Source organism: Arvicanthis niloticus, unplaced genomic scaffold, assembly GCF_011762505.2.
Source record: "Arvicanthis niloticus isolate mArvNil1 unplaced genomic scaffold, mArvNil1.pat.X pat_scaffold_1117_arrow_ctg1, whole genome shotgun sequence".
Taxonomy (NCBI): domain Eukaryota; kingdom Metazoa; phylum Chordata; class Mammalia; order Rodentia; family Muridae; genus Arvicanthis; species Arvicanthis niloticus.
Genome location: NW_023045128.1, coordinates 15,484 through 35,983, shown reverse-complemented (window position 1 = coordinate 35,983; position 20,500 = coordinate 15,484). Strand labels below are relative to the sequence as shown.

The 20,500-nt window shown below is 41.0% G+C and overlaps 1 protein-coding gene and 1 pseudogene across 1 annotated transcript; both read right to left on the bottom strand.

Moving 5' to 3' along the window:
* Window positions 1–1,619: 1,619 nt before the first annotated feature.
* LOC143433912 (vomeronasal type-1 receptor 4-like) lies at window positions 1,620–2,494 on the bottom strand (annotated as a pseudogene).
* An 8,987-nt stretch (window positions 2,495–11,481) lies between these two features.
* On the bottom strand, window positions 11,482–19,124 carry LOC143433807 (uncharacterized). Its single transcript, XM_076706257.1, has 5 exons — window positions 19,057–19,124; window positions 18,748–18,982; window positions 16,822–16,920; window positions 16,213–16,302; window positions 11,482–13,733 (listed from the first exon to the last, which is right to left on the bottom strand). Exons 1-5 carry the CDS (start codon window positions 19,122–19,124, stop codon window positions 13,011–13,013), a joined length of 1,215 nt encoding a protein of 404 aa, XP_076562372.1. The 3' UTR covers window positions 11,482–13,010.
* Window positions 19,125–20,500: the final 1,376 nt, after the last annotated feature.

Sequence of the window (20,500 nt, the reverse complement as noted above, 5' to 3'; positions counted from 1 at the left end):
ATTTTGTATTATGCTATTTTTAAATATGGTCTCCATGTGCGGGCCAGGCAGTGGAATGTGGTAGTATAAATATGCTTGGCTCAGGGAGTGGGAGGAAGTTATTATGAGATGTGGCCTTGTTGGAGGAAGTGCATCACTGAAGGCTTTGAAGATCTACCCAGTGCAGAATGGGCCCTCCTACTAGCTACCTGGCAGACAGTCTCTTCCTGGCTGCTTTTGGATCAAGATGCAAAACTGTCAGCTTCTTCGCCAGCATCATGTTTTCTTTCATGCCTGCCTTGCTTCCTGCTATGAAGAAAAAGAACTAAATCTCTGAAACTGTAAGCCAGTCCCAATTAAACTGTTGCTTTTATAGGAGTTGCCTTGTTCATGATTTCTCTTTATAGTAATAGAAACATGAAGACAGAAACCCTGTGAGTGTATTTAATATGGTCAAGCCTTTGCACAATTCTCTAGTCTTCATTATCAGGAAAGAATACATGCTAGAGTCTAAGCACATTCCCTGTGACTCAGGACACGCCCCCAGAGTCCTAAACATGCTGTGTCTCAGGACATGCCCCCTGAGTCTTAAGTATGGCACCTGTGACATGCCTTCTCAGTCTTAAGCTTGCCTCCCTATGACTCTGCACTCAACTCCTGAGTGCTAAACATGCACTCTGTGTGTCAGAACATACTAGACTCAGGACGATTGATGTAGAAGTAAAATGAACCTAGTGGGCCACAGAGATATAGTGACAAGTTTTAATTACTTTTTAATATACAGAGTGTATTAATTGTACATACCAATACAAATGTGGTATTTTCATACATGTGTGTTATGTGCCTGTGTCATGTTCTTCCCTTCAGTATCTCATCCATGTTCCCATTTCCTGCACTGTGGATCTTTTCCTCATCTCAGAAATTCATATTTTACTTTGAATCACATAATAGAAAAAGTAACACTTGCCTGTCTGAGACTAATTTTCTTAAGGGGACCTCCATTTCCATAATTATTAGAACATTTTCAGACCATTGGTGACATTTGGAGGACTGTAGTGTCTACATATGAGAACAGCAGCTTGGAGCTGGAATGCTGCTCAGAGGTTAAAAGCATGTAGTGACCATCTAGGAGATCCAGGGTTGATTTTCCCCATTAAATAGTTTCTTAGAGTTATGAGTAACTTCACTCCTAAGGGGTCCAATGCCCTTTTAAGGTATTCTATCCATGTTTTAAGACATACATGCAGGAAAAAATACCCATACATGTAAAATAAAAATGAAGGCACACACACACAAGCAAAACTTTCCTGAGCCATCACATGTGTTCCCTCCTCCTTATAATTTATCATCTTCATTTACATGTTGCTTAATTTCATGTTAAAATTTTGTATGTGATAAACCTATATATTTTATATAAATTTAGTTGAAAAATTACACATTATTGGATAGCAAAGTCTGTAAGGATAATGCTATGATCAAATGGCTAGTGAGTACTCCACACTGAAAAAGTCAGTTACTGGATGCTTAGTGTTTCCATACTATTGCCTTAGCATCCTACAACAGATAAAAAGATAATGCATATTTAGAAGTAAAAGGGACAACCAGGGTTTATGCCACACTTGAAGATAGCTATCTTTTACCACAGCAGGGTAAAACAGGCTGGAACTCAACTTCCTATTGCTAATGACACCAAAGGGACAAAAGGTGGAAAAACATAATGCTAGAAATATAAATCTACTTAACTCTCCTTAGCACTGGATATTTGGTGTAGGTTATAAAGATGATCACAATAAAAGAGAATGAATAAGAGATGACATATAAGCACAGCAGGGTGAGGATAATCTGAGTGGCTCTCAGAGGAAACTTTCAGAAAATTCTGAGTACAGTAGATATACTTTACTTGTCTCTTGCATCTGTAGAGGATACACACCATGAAGTCACTTGAGCAGGACATGAGTCCCAGACACAGTCCATAAGAAAGGCACAACATATTGGCTGCAGTTGCTACATTGCCAGAAACAAGCAATGAACAGTACCAGTAACTCCACCTGTTAAGTCATATTTTGTTGTACCTGGGGCCTGACACTCTTGCTAGAGTCAAGATGTTTAGAAGCGAGTGCACAAGCTACCTCTGTGACTAAGAGGCGCCAATGGATTTGGTGGCTCTGTGCTTCAGCTTCATTCACAGTTGCTGGGGCTGACTGTAATTGCTGTGAAGCTAGTCAGTATACACATGGCATACACGGACATCACCCTGGTTATTCAGCATCAATTTGTATCCAATACAGTCCAGGAAATTCCTAAATCCAAAATCTAACCTTGTCAGTGGAATGCCTCTTGAGATGATAGACAAGTGGTTGACAAAAGTCATTTGTTTTATAATCAGGTCTTTGGGCATTAAGTGCTTCCCAGTAAATATGAAAAAGGTACACAATAGTATTGAGGAATTGCTAAGCACTCCCATTGAAATCTGAGAGGAGTGGAAAATTCCCATTGCCAAGTTTGTAGTAGCCATTTCTATTCCTATTAAAAAGTTAAATTAATAGGGTCATAAGACCATAGAAATGCATTGTGAGTGTGCATTATTAAATGAAGTTAGTTTAAATAAAAGTCCTTATTTCATTGTATTTATGTAGCTCTCTCAGTGAAGAAATGTCTAAAAGTTTGTTCTTTATAAAAGTCGATGTTCTCTGTTATTTAAATGAGAAGTAACAGATATGTTTCCAAAAGATTAGTATTTTCACTAGATGCATTGTCATAAGCCTTAATGCTAGCACCCAAGAAACAGAGGCAAACCAATGAATTTGAGGCTAACCTGGACTACCAAGTCACTTATAGAAAAGCCAGGCTACATGCAGAGAAACCCTATCTAAAATAAATAAATGGAAAAAATATTGTTTTCATTAGTTTTGACTAAATAATAATCATTTTTTCAAAGAGAGACTTTTTTAAAACATGCCATTATTTCATAAATTAACATAACCAAAACTTAAAATCCACCAAAAGAAACAACAAAAAAGATTTGACAATCATATTTACAATGAGCAGCTTAAACATTCTGGTTTTATAAAGATTAATTGCATCTAAACTTATTTGGGTTTTAATTATGTTTGCCGGAGGAGGTTCCATGTAAGTATGAGGAACAGCAGAGGCCATAGGCGTGAGATCTCTTACAGCTGAATTATAGACATGTGTGAGCCACAGGCAGGAGCTGGGTATTAAACTGAGATCTCACATAAGAGCAGTATGTACTCTTATCCGCTGACATGACTCTACCATAAAAGAATATTTAAAACTAAATTTGAAAAAAAAAACCTAAAAACTCTTATCTTCTGATACATCTGTATAATATAGAAGACATTTAAAACTAAATTTGAAAAAAAAAAAACCTAAAATACAAAACAAATAAAAAATGAATTCACACTTGGATAAATTTTCTATTAACAACTCAGAAATGTCCAAACTTTATGAAAAATGAAACATATCCTTCAAAATTAAGGAAACCCAGTGAGGGATACAAGTCAAACTGGCAAGGTGAGATTACAATCTGTGTAGATCTGGTACTAATCAAAACAATTTAACATAAATGAAAGCAGGAGATCTGATGGACCGACAGACACATAAGGGCTCCTTCAAACAGGAAGTGCAAATATATATACTCAAGCACACACATATAAAATAAAAATTTTTGAAAGGCAGACTCAGGGGCAGAGACATTTGTCAGATCTCAGCTTCCTAAGAACTGTGGAGAATGAAGACAATAGGATTTGTATGCTCTTCAGGGTCACCTTGCCTGGAGCACAAACTGTTAAACAAGAAAGACTCTGTCTAAAATAAGGTGGAAGGTAAGGCACAAGAGCCCCACACACTGACATCCGGATACACAAGCACACAAGAAATGAAACACACAGGAGAAACATAACCATCAACATTTATTCACACTTGGGAGGTAGAGGCAGGCGGATTTCTGAGTTCGAGGCCAGCTGGGTCTACAGAGTGAGTTCCAGGACAGCCAGGGCTACACAGAGAAACCCTGTCAATATTCAATGGAACACTGTAGTGTTGCAGAATACTGGAAGATGGGTCTGCCACAGACTGGTCTTAAGAGGCTAGAGTCACTTCTTTTTTTTTAAAGGTTTAAAACAAATAATATATAATAATGTATAATGTATAATATATTATATATATATATATATATATATATATATATATATATATATATATTTGATGAGTACACCACAATTGCTCTCTTCAGACACACCAGAAGAGGGCACCAGACTCCATTACAGATGGTTGTGAGCTACAATGTGGTTGCTGGTTCCTGGGAATTGAACTCAGGACTTCTGAAAGAGCAGTTGGTGTTCTTAACTGCTGAGCCATCTCTCCAGCCTGAGTCACTGCTTGTAAATTCAGAATATACATCAGCATTGCAGGGTCTCAGACAAGTCCTAAGAGCAATGCTTTGTAACCCTTGCTCTTTGGAAGTGGCTGGATAAACACATGCAGTGATTGTGGAGATGAAGGCCTACATCCCAGGACTCCAAATCTTGTGACTTTTCTATAGGGAAGGTCTCTGTGTTTACGATGACTCCTGTGCACAAATGCATTAAAGTGGGGTGGTATATAAGGAATGTTAACTGTGTCGGTGCTTTGGAAAGTTTGTTAATAACATCATCTTATAATAGATATTTTATATTGTTAACTTGTCTGGGCTCCAAAGCTCAGGAGTTTCCACTTAAAAGCTTAGGACAGACACTAGAGTTCTGGCTTAGCCCTTAGCTAGGAAACTGCCCACTATTCTGACCTCCATGGACACTAGGCACATGCATGCATGCATTCGGGCAAAACATTTACACACATGAAAATAAATAAATTGAAGAAGAGGAGGAGAAAAGAGAGAAGAGAGAGAGGAGAGAGGGAGGGAGAAAAAGTAGGAAGGAAGGAAAGGCAGCTTTAAGCAGAACACAGAAATGAAAGCATGTTTTACTGTATTTACTTAGGATGACCGCGAGGGGGCGGGCTTTCCTAAATGGTAGCAATTTAGATTAGCAGGTTTCAAGGCGATTGGAGAAGAGGGAAGAATGTGAAGACATGATAGTGTTTAAAGTTTTAAAGCCGCCAGGCAGTGGTGGTACACACCTTTAATCCCAGCACTCGGGAGGCAGAGGCAGGGGGATGACGTCGATGGAATAACAATCAATAATAAATGCCGTTCAATATTCAATAATCAATAAATGGTAATCAATAATTAGCAATACTAATTGATAACCAATAATGATCAATAATTGATGGTGCACGCCTTTAGTCCCAGCACTCGGGAGGCAGAGGCAGGGGGATTTCTGAGTTCGATGGTCTACAGAGTGAGTTACAGGACAGTCAGGACTACACAGAGAAATCCTGTCTCAAAAAACCAAAAAAAAAAAAAAAAAAAAAGAAAAGAAAACAATGTCTAAGATTATTATATTAAAATAAATTAGGAGAGTACGGAAAGGACAAAATGTAAAATTTATGGATGGGAAATGATTATAAAGGAATTGAGAAAAAGCTCAACTAAATTTTTAGCACCTGAAAGGACATCCTGACAGCTGGATTCCAGTGAAGGTGAGGGAGGAACTGAAGGAAAGACCTAACATCCCTGCCCTCCTCATCCAGTCCTGCAGCTGTAAATTATTATTTTTAATTATTATTATTGTTTAATATTATGTAGGAAAGACCTAACATCCCTGCCCACCTCATCCAGTCCTTCAGCTTTAAATTATTATTTTCAATTATTATTATTTAATATTATGTAAATGTTACTAACCATCAAAGCTATAGTTCACTACCAGACCTCTCTCCTGAATGGCCGAGTTTTACCTGTGCACCAGGACATCTCCACTTCAGATCTATTCTAAGGCAAATTTAACAAAGCACTAACCAAACTCCTGAATATAAACAATTTTGACTCTGAAAACCTGTAACATGTGAAGTCTTTTCCAACCATTTTAACGTGAACCCGTCCTTTTAGATTTCAGGCTCAAAAATCTCAGGAGCCATACCATTCTCAGCAATTCTAATTCTCATCTGATGCAACTCCATCTTTACTTACTCCTGTAATACTCTCCTAATGCTGTGACGTTTCCTGACCACATTATGATCTGATCAACATTGTCAGATTTAATACACAGCCAAGCTCACATCTATGCTAAGATCATGCTCAACATACATGTATCATTCAAAATAAATGTGTAATTCCTGACAATAATCGCATGTGATCTGCCTTCTCTCTAACTCTGATTCTTAGCGTTTACTTTCCTTTGTTACATTCTTGACTTTCTTTGAAATAGTTAGATGAATCCCCATGTCATGATTTAGTATGGCTCATTTCCCCTACTTGAAAACAAGTCTAGATACTCTGGCTATATATATATATATATGTGATATATATATATATATATATATATATATATATATATATATATATCACATATATTATATATTATATATTACATATATTACATACATATATTATATATTACATATATTATATAAATTACACATATATTACATAAATATATTACATATATGACATACATATATTACACATATTACATATATATTATATATTATGTATATCATATATATCACATGCACATATATATTATATATTACATATATTACACATATTACATGCATATATATTAAAGATTACACATATATATTATATATTACATATATTACATACATATATTACATATATTATATACACATATATAAATTATATATTATATATATTTTATATATATTAAATACAGATATATTATATTACACATATATATTAATATATGTATAATATAATAATATATACATATATTACATATATATATAATATATATGTAAGATTCTTCTAATTTATTAGTGAAATCTAACAGACTATGGTTTTAAAAACAGCATATTACCTGCAACCTACTCCTAATCTCTGTTGAAGTGACCTATGCTCCTTATTAGAGGATCAGTCCAATGCTGCAGGGGCTTGTACTGCACAGTGGTGCCCTTAACTTTTGTCCTTTTTAAATTTTTTTCAGACAATTACATTTCCCCCTTTCCTTTTCTTCTATATACTGCCCTTCTTTACTTTTTATTCATTTCCTCAATGAATCTAGTTGTTGCCGTGTGCCTCTGTGTGTGCCCGTGTGCATATTCCTAAGCACATAAATATTTCCTAAGTAATTTACATTTAGTAATTCAGTATTACAAAATGAACAGATAAATGTCTTCACAGCTAGGTGTCTGTAAACAATATTTTGTCAAGGGCAACTGTACAAGAAAAGTGATGAAATAATTAGTAGGCAATTCACAGAAAAGAGACTCTTAAAGGAATGGAAAAAGAAATCACATATGCTAAGAAGGAAAAATGTAAATTATATAAGAAGCATATGTAAAATTATATTAAAAATTAAATTAAAAATTAAATTAAAAATTAAAAATGTAAATTATATTAATGCCCATTAAGTAGACAATGAGCAACACGCAATTACCAAATACAAAACTGCAAGAGAACCTGAGATTTAAAAGGTAGTATGGCTGGGACTGGTGCTGTATACATCTAATCTCAGCCCTTGGAAGGGGGATCTGGAGTCCATATCTGTGAGTTCAGTCAGCTTGGTCTACATAGCCAGTTCGAGGTTAACTGGGGTAACATAATAAGACCCTGGGCCAAAAAGAGTTACAAGACGCTGATTAATCAGTGATGAAATAAAGCATTTGCCTGACTTTCTACCTCAATTTTTGACTTTCTACCTCAAGTACAGAAACAAGTCACTTCTGTGACAGGAAAATGTAAACACTGGTGATATAGTAAATAACACTAGGTGTATAGACATTAGACATTTCCACTTAGAGACAAGTGATATAAATGAAAAAAATATAAATGTAAGATTGACTTCAGAATAACTTGGAGAAGCTGAGGTAGAAGAAAGCGGATGGGACTCTGCTTTCTTTCTTTAGACATAAACACCAGGAGAAATCAAAATACTTGCTTTTTGTAATATTATTTTCTATCATTTATTATTTTAAATATTCAATAAGAGTACAAGTTAAATTTATTATGGTTAATCTAATCAGGTTTTGAAAGCATGTCGTGTACATGCTTTAAATAAAAATACTGCCTCTGATTTAAAGGTTCTTAAACCAGTTGAAAAAAGTCAAGCTTAATACTATTTAGTATGTTGTAAACTTAAGAACAAAACCAGTTGATATTGTTTATGATTATACACAGGACTTAAACTGAACTGATTGTCCCTCTCCATGAACATAATTGAATATATCTAAGATTAATAAGTGTGTTTATAATAATGATCAATAATCATGCCAATCAATAATAAATACCAATCAATGACCAATAACCAACACTAGCCAATAAGCAAAAGTGATCGATTTTCATGATAATCAATAATCGATAATCAGCAGTCAATGCTAATCAATAATCGAGTCTAATCAATAGTCAATAGCAATCATTAATTGATGGCATGGCCTTTAATCCCAGCATTTGGGAGGCAGAGTCAGGGGGATCACAGTGATGGAATAACAATCAATAATCAATGCCAATCTATAATCAATAATCAATAAACAGTAATCAATAATTATCAATACTATCTGATAAGCAATAGTGATCAATAATTGATGGCACATGTCTTTAATCCCAGCACTTGGGAGGAAGAGAAAGGCAGATTTCTGAGTTCCAGGACAGCCTGGTCTACAGAGTGAGTTCCAGGACAACCAGGGCCACACAGAGGAACCCTGTCTCGAAAAAAAAATCCAAAAATAATAATAATAATAATAAATCCAAGAAAAAAAATAATGTGTTACTATTTTACTTTACTAAAAAAATTAAACGTATGCCCTCCTAAGCACTAGGTACAGCATTCTTTATCATAAACACTAGAGGCCACAATTGTTCAGCCACTATCTTTTTTATTTTGGAAAGTTTTGATAGAGGTATATCTCAAAGACAAAAAATGATCCAACAGTCAACATTTCTGACTGTTACATGGGCTCCCCAGTTTCAGTTTTGAGGCCTCTGATATTGTAAGTATCTACAACAGGAAAATTAATTTTGCGGGGAGCCAAAATATCAATAAAGTACTTAAATTAAAAAAAAAAGTTTTGGTTTTCTAATCATGGTTTTTCAAATCATGTTCTATGAATGCACGGAAGCAAATATACATGGCTATGGTGTGAATATAAAATAATAATAAAATAAATAATAAACATAAAATGTCTCACCCAGGTTCACGTGTTAAACCAGCTGTATGTGCTGTTGTGGGAGGATATATGGCTTCAATGGAAGAGGCAGGAACATGAATTTCAAGGTCTTCTGGCCTTCCTGGTTCTCTCTCTGTCAACTCCTCCAGAATGTGGCCTCAAATCACAGTATGATCTGCCCCTGTGACTATGGACTGATCTTTTGCAAAATCTTTGGCCAAAATAAATCCATTCTTAGGTATCCGGCAACAGCAATGGAAATTCTAAGTAACACCCACAAAAATAATCAGATGCACTACTCACCAAAATCCTGATTAAATCACTGAAAATTTATTTCATAAGTTCTTAAACTTTTAAATGAAGCGCATTCCTGATATAGGTAGATTTAAACTGTTTACAGTAAACTAAGTAACTGATAACAATTGCAGAACAAAATGTGCCAATCTACAAGTGAAACCTCACAAAACCTAGGCTTAACCAATAAAATTTATTTATGAACAAACACAGAGAACTCAAGGGAAGACAGACTATGCAAGTCAGAAGGCACATAAGCATAACAAATTGCGAACATTAGCTATCTCAAAGACAGGGCTATCCACATTGCTACAGGCTATCTCAAAGACAGGGCAATCCACATTGCTACATTCCAAACTGCAAAAAGTATCATGTTAACCCAAGATTATATGTCGGCTTTGCAATGAAAATATCTTATTCACAATCTGTAGAAAGATGAGAGATAACAAACGTAAATAGAAACAGTGAATTCTATAGTGTTCGTTGATTTTAAGATTAAGTTATTATAAATTGCACAATATTTTTATATACTTTAGCCCTTAATTGAAGTTAAAATTTAAATAAGAATGGGAAGAAAATGAAACTGCTAGTTATTCAGAACATCAATATATAGATGCTGGTAGGTCCTGGGAGATTCTTGTTAATTAAAATACTTAGAAGCTAGATTCTTTGTTAGTGGTAATCAAATAACCAAGTATATTTAAAAGAAACCAACTGTTCTGTAGATTGGAATATAAAAAAATCTTAGAAATAAGCTTTCATTTATAGAATAAAATAAAAATACTTACAACAAGGAATAGACTGAATTGGTCCAAGCTCTGGGAAGGTCACAAGAAGAGACATCCCTGGAAGATCACTTTGGTTTGAATGTTTGGTAGTTTGGTCAGCCCAAGCCACCACCTTTTTTCTCTCTACTAAACTTTTAATATCTTTGAAGTAAGAATCAAAAGCAGCATTTGACAGGCCAGTTTCTTTCAATCTCCAATACTGGTTTTTTTTTTTTTTTTGGGCTGGAAGCAAAGCATTCAATAAACTACAAACAAGATGACAAGAAAAGAGAGATCTCTGTTATAAACACACTACTGTAGTTTCTTTGGTACAACAGGCAAAGTATTACAGTATCACTAAAATGATTTCCTATGTAACTTTACTTGGCAAATTCTCTAAGCCTGCACCAAGTCTATGTGAGGCCAAACTGTCCTTTTTTAAAAACTCTCTCTGTTGACTCTCTCCCTTAATACCCATTAAAATGTTAATATTAGCTTTTTCACAATTCAAATTTGTCTTGTAGAAAATTGAAAATATTAATATTAGTTTTTTCACAATTCAAATTTGTTTTATAGGAAATTGAAAATATTAATATTAGTTTTTTCACAATTCAAATTTGTTTTGTAGGAAATGTTCTACAGGTAGTCCTGGTATTTTCTATGTGATCCTGCGAGTCTATACCCAGCTGAATCCCTGTCATTTTCTAAGCCCACAGCCTCTATGTCTCACCTCATAGCTTCTTCTTAGTCCATGAGGTTAGACTTACAACAGTTGCATCATTATCAAATGTGGATATTTTGGTATATGACATATACACTACAGTATAGTAACTACACAGAGATAGAAGGTGAGTGTGGGAAAGGCCTGGGGATCTGAGGAGGGGAGGACAGCTACAGCTCATAGATTTATAGATCTCTGAACTTTTGGCAGCTGTACTGTTCTGGGGAGTAAGATTACTAGGTCTGAAAGTACAATGAAAGATTTACTTTTGATGTTCAGAGTATTCCCATAGTTTCAAGATTGGAAGTGACAAGTGTTTCACTATACTTAAAGTGTGAATTTAAGCAACAGACAGACATTATGCAGATTGCCTACTTTCTTGGGAAAGTCTGAAATTGTCATCTGTCAAACAGAACTTGAAAGACCTAGGTCTTTCGCTATGAGAGACCCCCGTCACCAAGACACCGAGACCAGGTATTCGGATGCAACAGCAAGAGGCTTTATTCTTCCAAATGGGTACCTGGACGACAGTGTCTCCGTGGAGGACTGCCGTCTAGTGGTCTAGTGATTGGGGTTTTTATAGGGGTTCAGAGCAGGAAGCAAGGTTTACAGAAGCGAGAAGCATGGTTACAGGGCTCTAATTGGACAATTCAAATAAGGCCAGGTTCAACCTAGGGTCAACACCCTGTTCCAGGAACGAGGTGCTCGGGGCAGTCTCTATTGTTCTTTGGATCATCTAGTGTTTTTCTGGGTACTTTCTGTGCCCCGCCTGGGGCCAGGTGCACTGTTTTGGCACTATCTTTGACCTGCTCAGGGGCCCAGTATTTTTCCAGCCTTGCAAAACAACTCTGCTGAGCAAAATAACTCTGCTGAACAAAACAACTCTGCTGAACAAAACAACTCGGCTAAGCTGGGGTCTTTCATTCCCCCATTTTCTTTATACATGGAATGGAATCTTCCATTCACTATTGTCTTAGTTTAACTCGGTCTCCTGTCTAAGTTGGTGATACTGTTGAGTTAGAACCATAGCCTGGACTGTGATAGATAACCCTGGGCCAGGGCTCAATGAGGACACAAAAATCTCTGGTTTGATTGAGGCCCTGAGCCGATATGCAAGGGGTCAGTCCCATGTTGCAGGCCTACTGGGTCCCGTTCGGGCCTGTAAGCCAATAGTTCCCAGGGTGTACCCGGAGGGTCTTATTATAAAGGGCCTGATGGGTAAGAGGAACTGTCCCTAAACAAAGTCCCTTGCCTGATACTTCGGACAGGGTCAGCTTGTTTTGGGTGCCCTGTGAGCAAAGTTGAGGAACTGAGGTGTGGTTGGAAAGGTTTTTAATCACAGCAACCCCCTCATAGTAAGGGGGTGCTGAGCTCAAGCACAGCCAGCATTCCTGGAACAGGGTGTAATTGGCACTTACTGTGATATAGTCTCAGCCAGAGGAGGGCTTCAAATGAGCCTGGCCAGTCGTCTCACAGTCCCAGGACTTGCAAATAGAAGTCCGAACCTCCCCCACAGTAGCGGTATGCCCGGGGTCGGTGTGATCCGGGACAGACATAAAAGGTTACTTCTTTGAGCTGGCTCCTCCGATTGGGGGTTGCGGCAGCCCCCCCAGGAGACCCCGGCTCGCCCTCCTTTGGGCACCGGTTGTCCCTCAGCGGGGCATGCCTGCAGGGCCGCAGAAGCAGCGCCAGCCAGAGTTCCTTGGATACTGAGAAAAAGTTTGGTAGAACTCGAAGCGGCCTTCAGAGGCGAGAGCGGCGCTATGGAGTCAGATCCATGCACGACATGGACAGGGAACCACTCTCTAAGGCAGAGGCTCCAGGACACTGTGGGTTTGTGCTTTCCCATGAGAACTTACAGTAAGTAGTCAAAGCCTCTCTTTTTCGATAAAAGAAAAATATATCTTTCTGAATTGATGCTGGAGAAATGTCTTTTTCCTGCTGGCTCAGATTTAGCACAAAAGTGGCATCCGATCAAACAGCATACCGCTCCTGTGAGCCCTCATTTAACATTTTTGATACGTTTGATCCATCACTCGTGTCTTTGAAGCTACTGCACAGGTCAATCCATTGTATAAACTGGGACTAAAGTTAGCCCCTGGGATGACGGAAATAAGTGGAGATGGTTCTGCAATTCTACAAACGAATTGTGACTCAGAAGAGGATTCAACCACCCTCTGTCCGCAGTCACGGAGACAGAAGCAGCGCCAGGGGTAGCCCCCTTCAAAGTCCCACCCTGGCGCTCCTGTTGCCAGCTTACACAAGTCTGGGTACAGTTCCGGGTACCAAGTCCAGAGGGCATGCGTTCCAGAGACAGACCAGACGACGTCCCCCTGACTGTTTAGGACCTCCCAAGTTAATGACTTGGGAGCGTGGGGACTGGAAGAAGTCATCTTATTGGCAAAATAAAGGAAAACTAGGAGCATGAAAATCTTATCTTTAAAGGGTTTGGGGTACGGTGGGCTTTCCATCTCGTGGCCTGGTTCGATTCTGGAACGGAGGTATCCAATTTGACGTGGGCGGCATGAATCCAGTGAGCGATGCTGTTTACTTTCAGTGCCATTGGGGTGGTTAGTAGCACGACAAAGGGTCCCTTCCACCGCAGTTCCAGGTTCTTTAATTGATGCCGTCGAACCCAAACCGAATCTCCCACTTGGAACCGGTGAGGTATCGTTAGTTGGTCCGCCTGCTAGGAATTGCCAAATCTCCTTCTGGACGATCTGTAGCGCCTGCAAGTGATTTGGAAAGGGGAGGCTATCAGCAAGGGATGGGAGATAAGGATTCAAGAGGCTGGGCGCCGGGGGAGGCGCCCCATAAAGAATCTCAAAGAGGGTAAGTCCATGTGGCCCAGGCGTGTTTCGGGCTCGATACAAAGCCAGGGGTAGCAGGGTTACCCAGTCTCTAGTGCCAGCTGCCAGCGTTAATTTGGTTAAAGTCTCCTTTATAGTTCTATTTACTCTTTCTACTTGACCTGAACTCCTGGGGTTATATGCGCAATGTAATTTCCAATTTATCCCCAGTGCTTTGGCCACTGACTGACTTACCTGGGAGATGAAGGCGGGTCCGTTGTCTGAGCCCAGAATATGTGGTATCCCGTAGCGGGGGATGACTTCCTCTAACAGTTTCTTTGCAACCACCCTTGCAGTCTCATGTTTTGTCGGGTAAGCCTCTACCCAGCCTGAAAAGGTATCTACAAAAACCAACAGATACCTGTATCTATAGAGCCCAGGTTTTACCTCTGTGAAGTCGATTTCCCATTGAGTTCCGAGTCGGTTGCCCTGGGCACGGGCTCCACGGGGCACCCTGTTGTGTCCTGCATTAACCTGGGCACAAATGTCACAATTGGCTGTGACTTGCTGGAGAATCTTGTCTTTGCCCAGGAACAGTTGTTTCTCCTCTTCTTTATCTACCAGCATTTTTATTTTCTTCTGACCCAAATGGGTCATCCTGTGTAGGCATTAAATTAGAGCCTTGGTTTGCTGTGTGGGCCAGATTGGCTTTCCCTGCTGGACCCATAGTCTGGAGATGGGGTCATAGGCGGCCCCCATTTTCTTGATCAGCTCTAGATCCTCTTGACTATATGTGATTGCCAGTGGGGGTTCATCTTCGGGGTCGGCTCTGACCGGGAGGGCCTCAGCGGACTCCCTCACCGCCGCCTCTCTTGCTGCTTGATCTGCCAAGCGGTTGCCCCTCGATGTTGTCTCCTTTCTGATGGCCTGGGGTTTGAATTATGCTCAGGGCTTCTGCCATGCGGAGGGCCTGGGCCAGGGCAATTAACTCTGTCCTCTGAGCCGACGTTCCCGGCGGCAATGTTTCTGCCCAGATCACCTCTGAGGTGGTGGTAACTGCAGCTCCTGCCTTTCGCAACCCGTTGTGTACGAAGCTGCTCTCATCGGTGAACCAGGTGTAGTCCGGAGAGGAGAGGGTCTGATCTGTCTGGTCGGGGCGTGTCCCATGTACTTCCGCTAGGATCTGGATGCAATCATGGGGGTCGGGCTCCCCAGGGAGGGGGAGCAAAGAGGCCGGATTAAGCACTACCGGGGATCCATAGGTGACTCGTTCGGAGTCCAGCAATAAAGTCTGATAATGTGTCATTCGGGTGTTGGAGAGCCACTTTCCTGGGGGTTGCTTTACCAGGGACTCCACCGCATGTGGGGCAAACACCATCACCGGCTGGCCCAATGTTAACTTCATAGAGTCCTTGAGCAAGAGGGCGATGGCCGCTACCATCTTGAGGCACGGTGGCCATTCGGCAGCAACCGGGTCCAATTTCTTCGACAGGTAGGCCACTGGTCGTCGCCAGGGCCCCAATTTCTGTGTCAAGACCCCCTTCGCATATCCCTGTTTCTCATCGTTAGCCAGATGTACCTTGCGCTCAGTGGTCCACTGGTACAATTTTCTTCCGTTTGCCCCTTGGACCCACGCTGTTTTCTCACTCAGGGGTCCCGGTTGGCGGGTGAGAACCGAATGCTGGGCGCTGGTATCGACCAGAAAGGTGGCTGGCTGCCCCCCCACTTGAAGGGTTATCCGGGGTTTGGGGGGGGGGCTCCTGACCCTGACCTCCCTAGTCTTCTAGGTTTAAGAGGGAGGTCTGCACCGGCCTGGGCCTACGCGGGCCCCTTGGTCTCTTGGGGCAATCTTTTATCCACTGGCCCCTTTCCTTGCAGTAGGCACATTGATCTCCATCTACCGCTGGGGCTCTCTTTTCCCGCTCTCCCGGTTTCTGGCTACTCTGTCTCTGCCCTGCTACTACAGTGGCCATTATTTTACTAAGATCTCTGTTGTTTTTCCTATCTCTCTGGGCCTCTCTCTCTTCTGTTTCTCTCCTCAACCTCTCCTCCTTCTCTTCCTGTGTCTCTCTAACTTCCTTTTAATATCTGGAGCCGACTGCCAGATAAAAGACATGATAAGGTGAGTGGCCTGGCTCGGATCCTCCGGGTCATATGGGGTATGTACCCGGTAGGCATCCTTCAGATGTTCCATGAACGTAGATGGATGTTCCTCCGGTCCCTGAGTGACTGACTTGACCTGGGCCAAATTGGTGGGCTCTTTTCCTGCCCCTAGGAGACCCGCTACAAGCAACTGGCGATAGAGACGTAGGCTGGCCCTACCTGCAGCCGTGGTGAAGTCCCACTAGGGTCGCTTCAAGGGGAAGGCCTCCTCAATTTCAGCTGTTATCTGGGTGGGGCGTCCATCGTCGCCCGGTACCTGTTTCCGGGCCTCCTGGAAGACGCTCTGCCTCTCCTCAGAGGTGAGGAGCACCTGTAAGAGCTGCTGACAGTCATCCCATGTGGGCTGCTGGGTAATTAAGACAGATTCAATAAGACTAGTCAGCTTGGAGGGATCCTGCGTAAAAGAGGGGTTATTGTTCTTCCAATTATAAAGGTCTGAGGTGGAGAAGGGCCAATATTGGGGGCGACCATCGTTCCCAGTTCTCAGAGGGAGGGCCTGTGACGACCACGGGGGTTCCCTTCGACCTCTAATCCGACCCGCTACCGGAGAGAAACCGGGGTTCTCAGGGGATGCTTCCTGTCCCCGCGGAGGATCTACCTCGGAGGAGGGGGCCCACCTGCCACAGCAGACTGGCCCTCCAGTCCCTGTTCTCCATAAGGAGGGGGGTCCTCAGTTAGGAGATCAATAAGAAGGCCCTGATCAGATGGCAGGACCGGGGGACATTTTTTCTTGTCCTCCGTTTGTTTGACAAGGGCAGGGTAGAGGGCAACGGGAGAGGTAGCAGGAGGGGCAGTTAGGACTATGGCGGGGGGCTGGCAAGGGAGGTAGGATCGGAGGGGAAACGGGAGAGAGGAAGGGTTTTACCTGTAATGGCGGGTCTACCACCAGCGACTCCAAGGTGATGATATATGAAACCCGATCCGGGTGTCTGCCCGGTTCAGGATTTATCGCCCTCTCCTTAACCTGCCGAATAATGGAAATGTTAAAAGTACCATCCCCAGGCCACCCGACTGAAAAGGTCGGCCACTCGGAGGTACAGAAGGTCTGCCATTTGCCTTTCTTGACGTCCACGGAGTTGTTGTGGGCCACACCGCGGACATCCTTGAAATGCTGTAAAGTCAAACTTAAAGGGGTGACCAGAGTCTGGCCCATAATTTCTCCCAAAGAGAATGCCAATGCCTTTACTGAGCAGGTTCAATATATACACCCAGCCAGGGAAGGAAAAACACAAACTCAGAAAAAAACAGGAACTGGACTAGGGGCAATAAGATGTCAAGTGTAAATTCCCTTCCTGGAGCATCATCCTTCAACAGGATGTTTTGTTCTCAGAAAAACTGCAGATTGTTACTTTGCAGAATGTTCCTTTGCACATGGAAAGTCTCAGCCAGGGCACAGCAGCCCTTCAGGGTACTACAGGAGATGACTCCAACAAAACCTCAAGAAACTGTGAGTGCTGAGTTTCCAAAGTGCTCCACAAACATCACTGTTTGCTGACATCAAGCATATTCTGTCCCCACTGTAATTCTTTTCTAAAGCTAGACTCTCACATAGACCAGGAGGGTCTCAAATTCATAGCAATCCTCATACTTCTGCCTCCATCATGCGAGAGTTAAGGCAAATCCCATCATTTCTGGCTGTTAACAGGACTATTGAAATTGTATTTGTTCACTCTCTTCAGACTATCCTACACCTTTCCAATTTGCTGAATTTAAGAACTCAGGCACTACGTTAATAGTGAATTTTTAGGAATGAGAAATCTAAGCCTTAGTAATGTTACATAATTCATACAAAGATTACAAGGATATATTGTTAAAATAAGCAGAATTGAAGACTGAATACAAAGTTTACTGAGTAGTAACAAGTGATGGGATTTGCTGTAGCTCATATCCACAGTGAGCGTGGAGTTGAGTGTTAGGTCCCTTTTACAGAAAAATTAGGATGGATGGCCATTTTAAAAAGACTGAATCTCCCAATCCAAGAAGAAGGGAGATCTTTTAATTTTCTAGTGCTTCCTCCATGTCTTCCTTCAGTGTTTTGAAGTTTTCATTGTACAGGTTTTTTATTTTTGAATGACAGCATGAAGAGACAAGAATCTCTCATTTTAGAGAACCTCAAAGCAATGCCGACCTAAGAAGCTGTTAATTGATTTATAAAAAACAAAAATGACAAAAGAAACTATGCCACACTGTAAACTCTATCAACACTGACCCCTCCCACCACAGCCTGACTCCGCCCACTTCCCTCATCCTGGCTCCTCCCACACTCACATCACCACAGCAACGCCCCATAAACCCCACCCACTCAGGAACTGTAAATAGACTGGTATTTACACTAACTCCGCCCACACGGGCCTGGCCCCGCCCACGTTACTCAGTTGGCCTGGCTCCTCCCACACTGACATCACAGGCCATTACCTAAGCACCGCCTACAGTCAGATGAGAACTCTGCAACTGTAAATACAAACCAGGATTCCCCCTGACCCCGCCCACCCACCCTGGCCCCGCCCCTCCACCCTGACCCCGCCTCTGACGTCAAAGCCCATTAACTAAGCACCGCCTACAGTCAGATGAGAACTGTAAATACAGACCAGGATTCCCCGGACCCTGCCCACCCGCCCTGGCCCCGCCCCTCCACCCTGACCCCGCCCCGCTGGCCCCGCCCTGGGCCACCATGTCTCCCCTGGGCGCTGCGTTCCCTCTGCGGCCTTGGCCCAGTTTGGAGCCCGGGGTGACACGAAGTTGGCTAAAACCGGATCCGCGGGGCCCCGGGGTGGGCGGGGCCTCGGCTCACCTTCGCTAGGCCCCGCCCACCGCGTCCGTCCGCAGCGCCGCAGCCTTCTCCCCGCCACACACCACACCCTGTCTCCCCCGCCGCTGCCGAGGGCCTCTGTGACGCACTTCCGCTTCCGGGGAGGGCGGGGCTGCGCCTGCGGAAAGGAGGCGGGGCCCTTCCACCCGGAGACGCCGCGCTGCTTCCGGTTCCCGGGCTCCCGCGAGGGGACTTCCGGTCAGGCTCACCTCTGACCCTGCGGGACAGAAACAGCGCGGCTCCCGCTGACCCCGTCGCGCTCTCCGTGACGTCACAACCGGCGATCGGGACCCGCTCCGCCCCACGGCGGCGTCTCCACAAAACCCTGGCGGCGGCGGAAGCGGCAATGGAGCCGCCATTCGGTCCCGTGATTCACAGCGGTTCCCGCCTACACCGTCGCGCCGGCCGTGACGTCACAGCCGGCGACAGGGTTTCCTGGAGGCAACGGCAATCGACCCCGTGATTCCCCGCGGCGGCTTCGGCCCTGTCAATACTAATCAGTTATCAATAATCGTGCTAATCAATAAATCGTGGCGCAGGCCTTTGTTCCAGCACTCGAAAGGCAGAGGCAGGGGCATTACGGTGATGGGATGACGATGACGGTCAGTAATCGTGATAATCGGTAATCAGTACTAATCAATGACGAATAATCGATGCTAAAAATGATCAGTAATGATGATAACCAATGATCGATAACCAGCCGTTACTGCCAATCGGTAATCAATACCGATCAATAATCGATAATCAATTATTGATAATTAATAACCAATGCTGATCCATAATTGACGACAGTAGTCAATGCAAATCAATAGTCAACTTGGGAGGATCCTAATATAAATATAAAATGTGCAACGAAATACGAAAATAAAATTATAATGAAGTAAAATGCAAAATATAAAATATGAGATAAAATGAATAAAAATATAAAATAAAATATTAAATACGAAAAAATCTAAATAAAATAAGAATATAAAATATAACGAATAAAAATGTAGTAAAATAAATAAAACGGAATAAAATAAAGTATAAATATAAAATTAAGTAAACGAAATAAATAAAAATATAAAATAAAATATAAAATAAAACGTAATAAAAATATAAAATAAAATATAAAATATAACATAAATAAATAAAATAAAATATAAAATATAAAACAAGCTATAGAGAGACAAATTATTATTATTTATTATTATCAATATTATGACGTACGGTGAAGCACAGTTGGTCAAACAGCGTCTGACAAGAAGTTATGCGAGTAGTATAATATTTAACAATTTTATTTCCCTTACACAGCCCGGTGTAGAATTAAAAGTCCAATTAGATTTTTATTTTAAATCTTTAATTTATTTTATATTATATTTTGTATTTGATTTCATATTTTACATCGTTTTAAAACGATTTAATTTATTTTTATGTTTTATATTTTATATTTAATGTATTTTATATTTTATTTTGATTTTATATTTATATTCATAGTATGTTTCATACTTGCTTTATATTTTACACTTTATATTTTATTATATGTTTTAAAGATTAAATTTATTTCTTTTATATTTTGTTTTAATTTATATTTATTTTCTATTTTATATTTTACATTTACATTATATTTTACGTATATAAATTTTTATATTTTATATTTAAATTTACATTTTACTTTATTTTTTTATTCTATACTTTATATTTGATATATTTTGTATTTTTTATTTAATATTTTATATTTATGTTTTCTATTTTA

Bases quoted from the DNA above. Each gene is read 5' to 3' on its own strand.
- LOC143433807 (XM_076706257.1), bottom strand. From the start codon at position 19,124: ATGGCGGCTCCATTGCCGCTTCCGCCGCCGCCAGGGTTTTGTGGAGAC. The intron at 16,921-18,747 runs GTGAGCCGAGGC...ATTATTCGGCAG, and splicing joins GTGGGCGGGGCCTAGCGAAG to GTTAAGGAGAGGGCGATAAA. The intron at 16,303-16,821 runs GTAAAACCCTTC...TTAATTACCCAG, and splicing joins TGGTAGACCCGCCATTACAG to CAGCCCACATGGGATGACTG.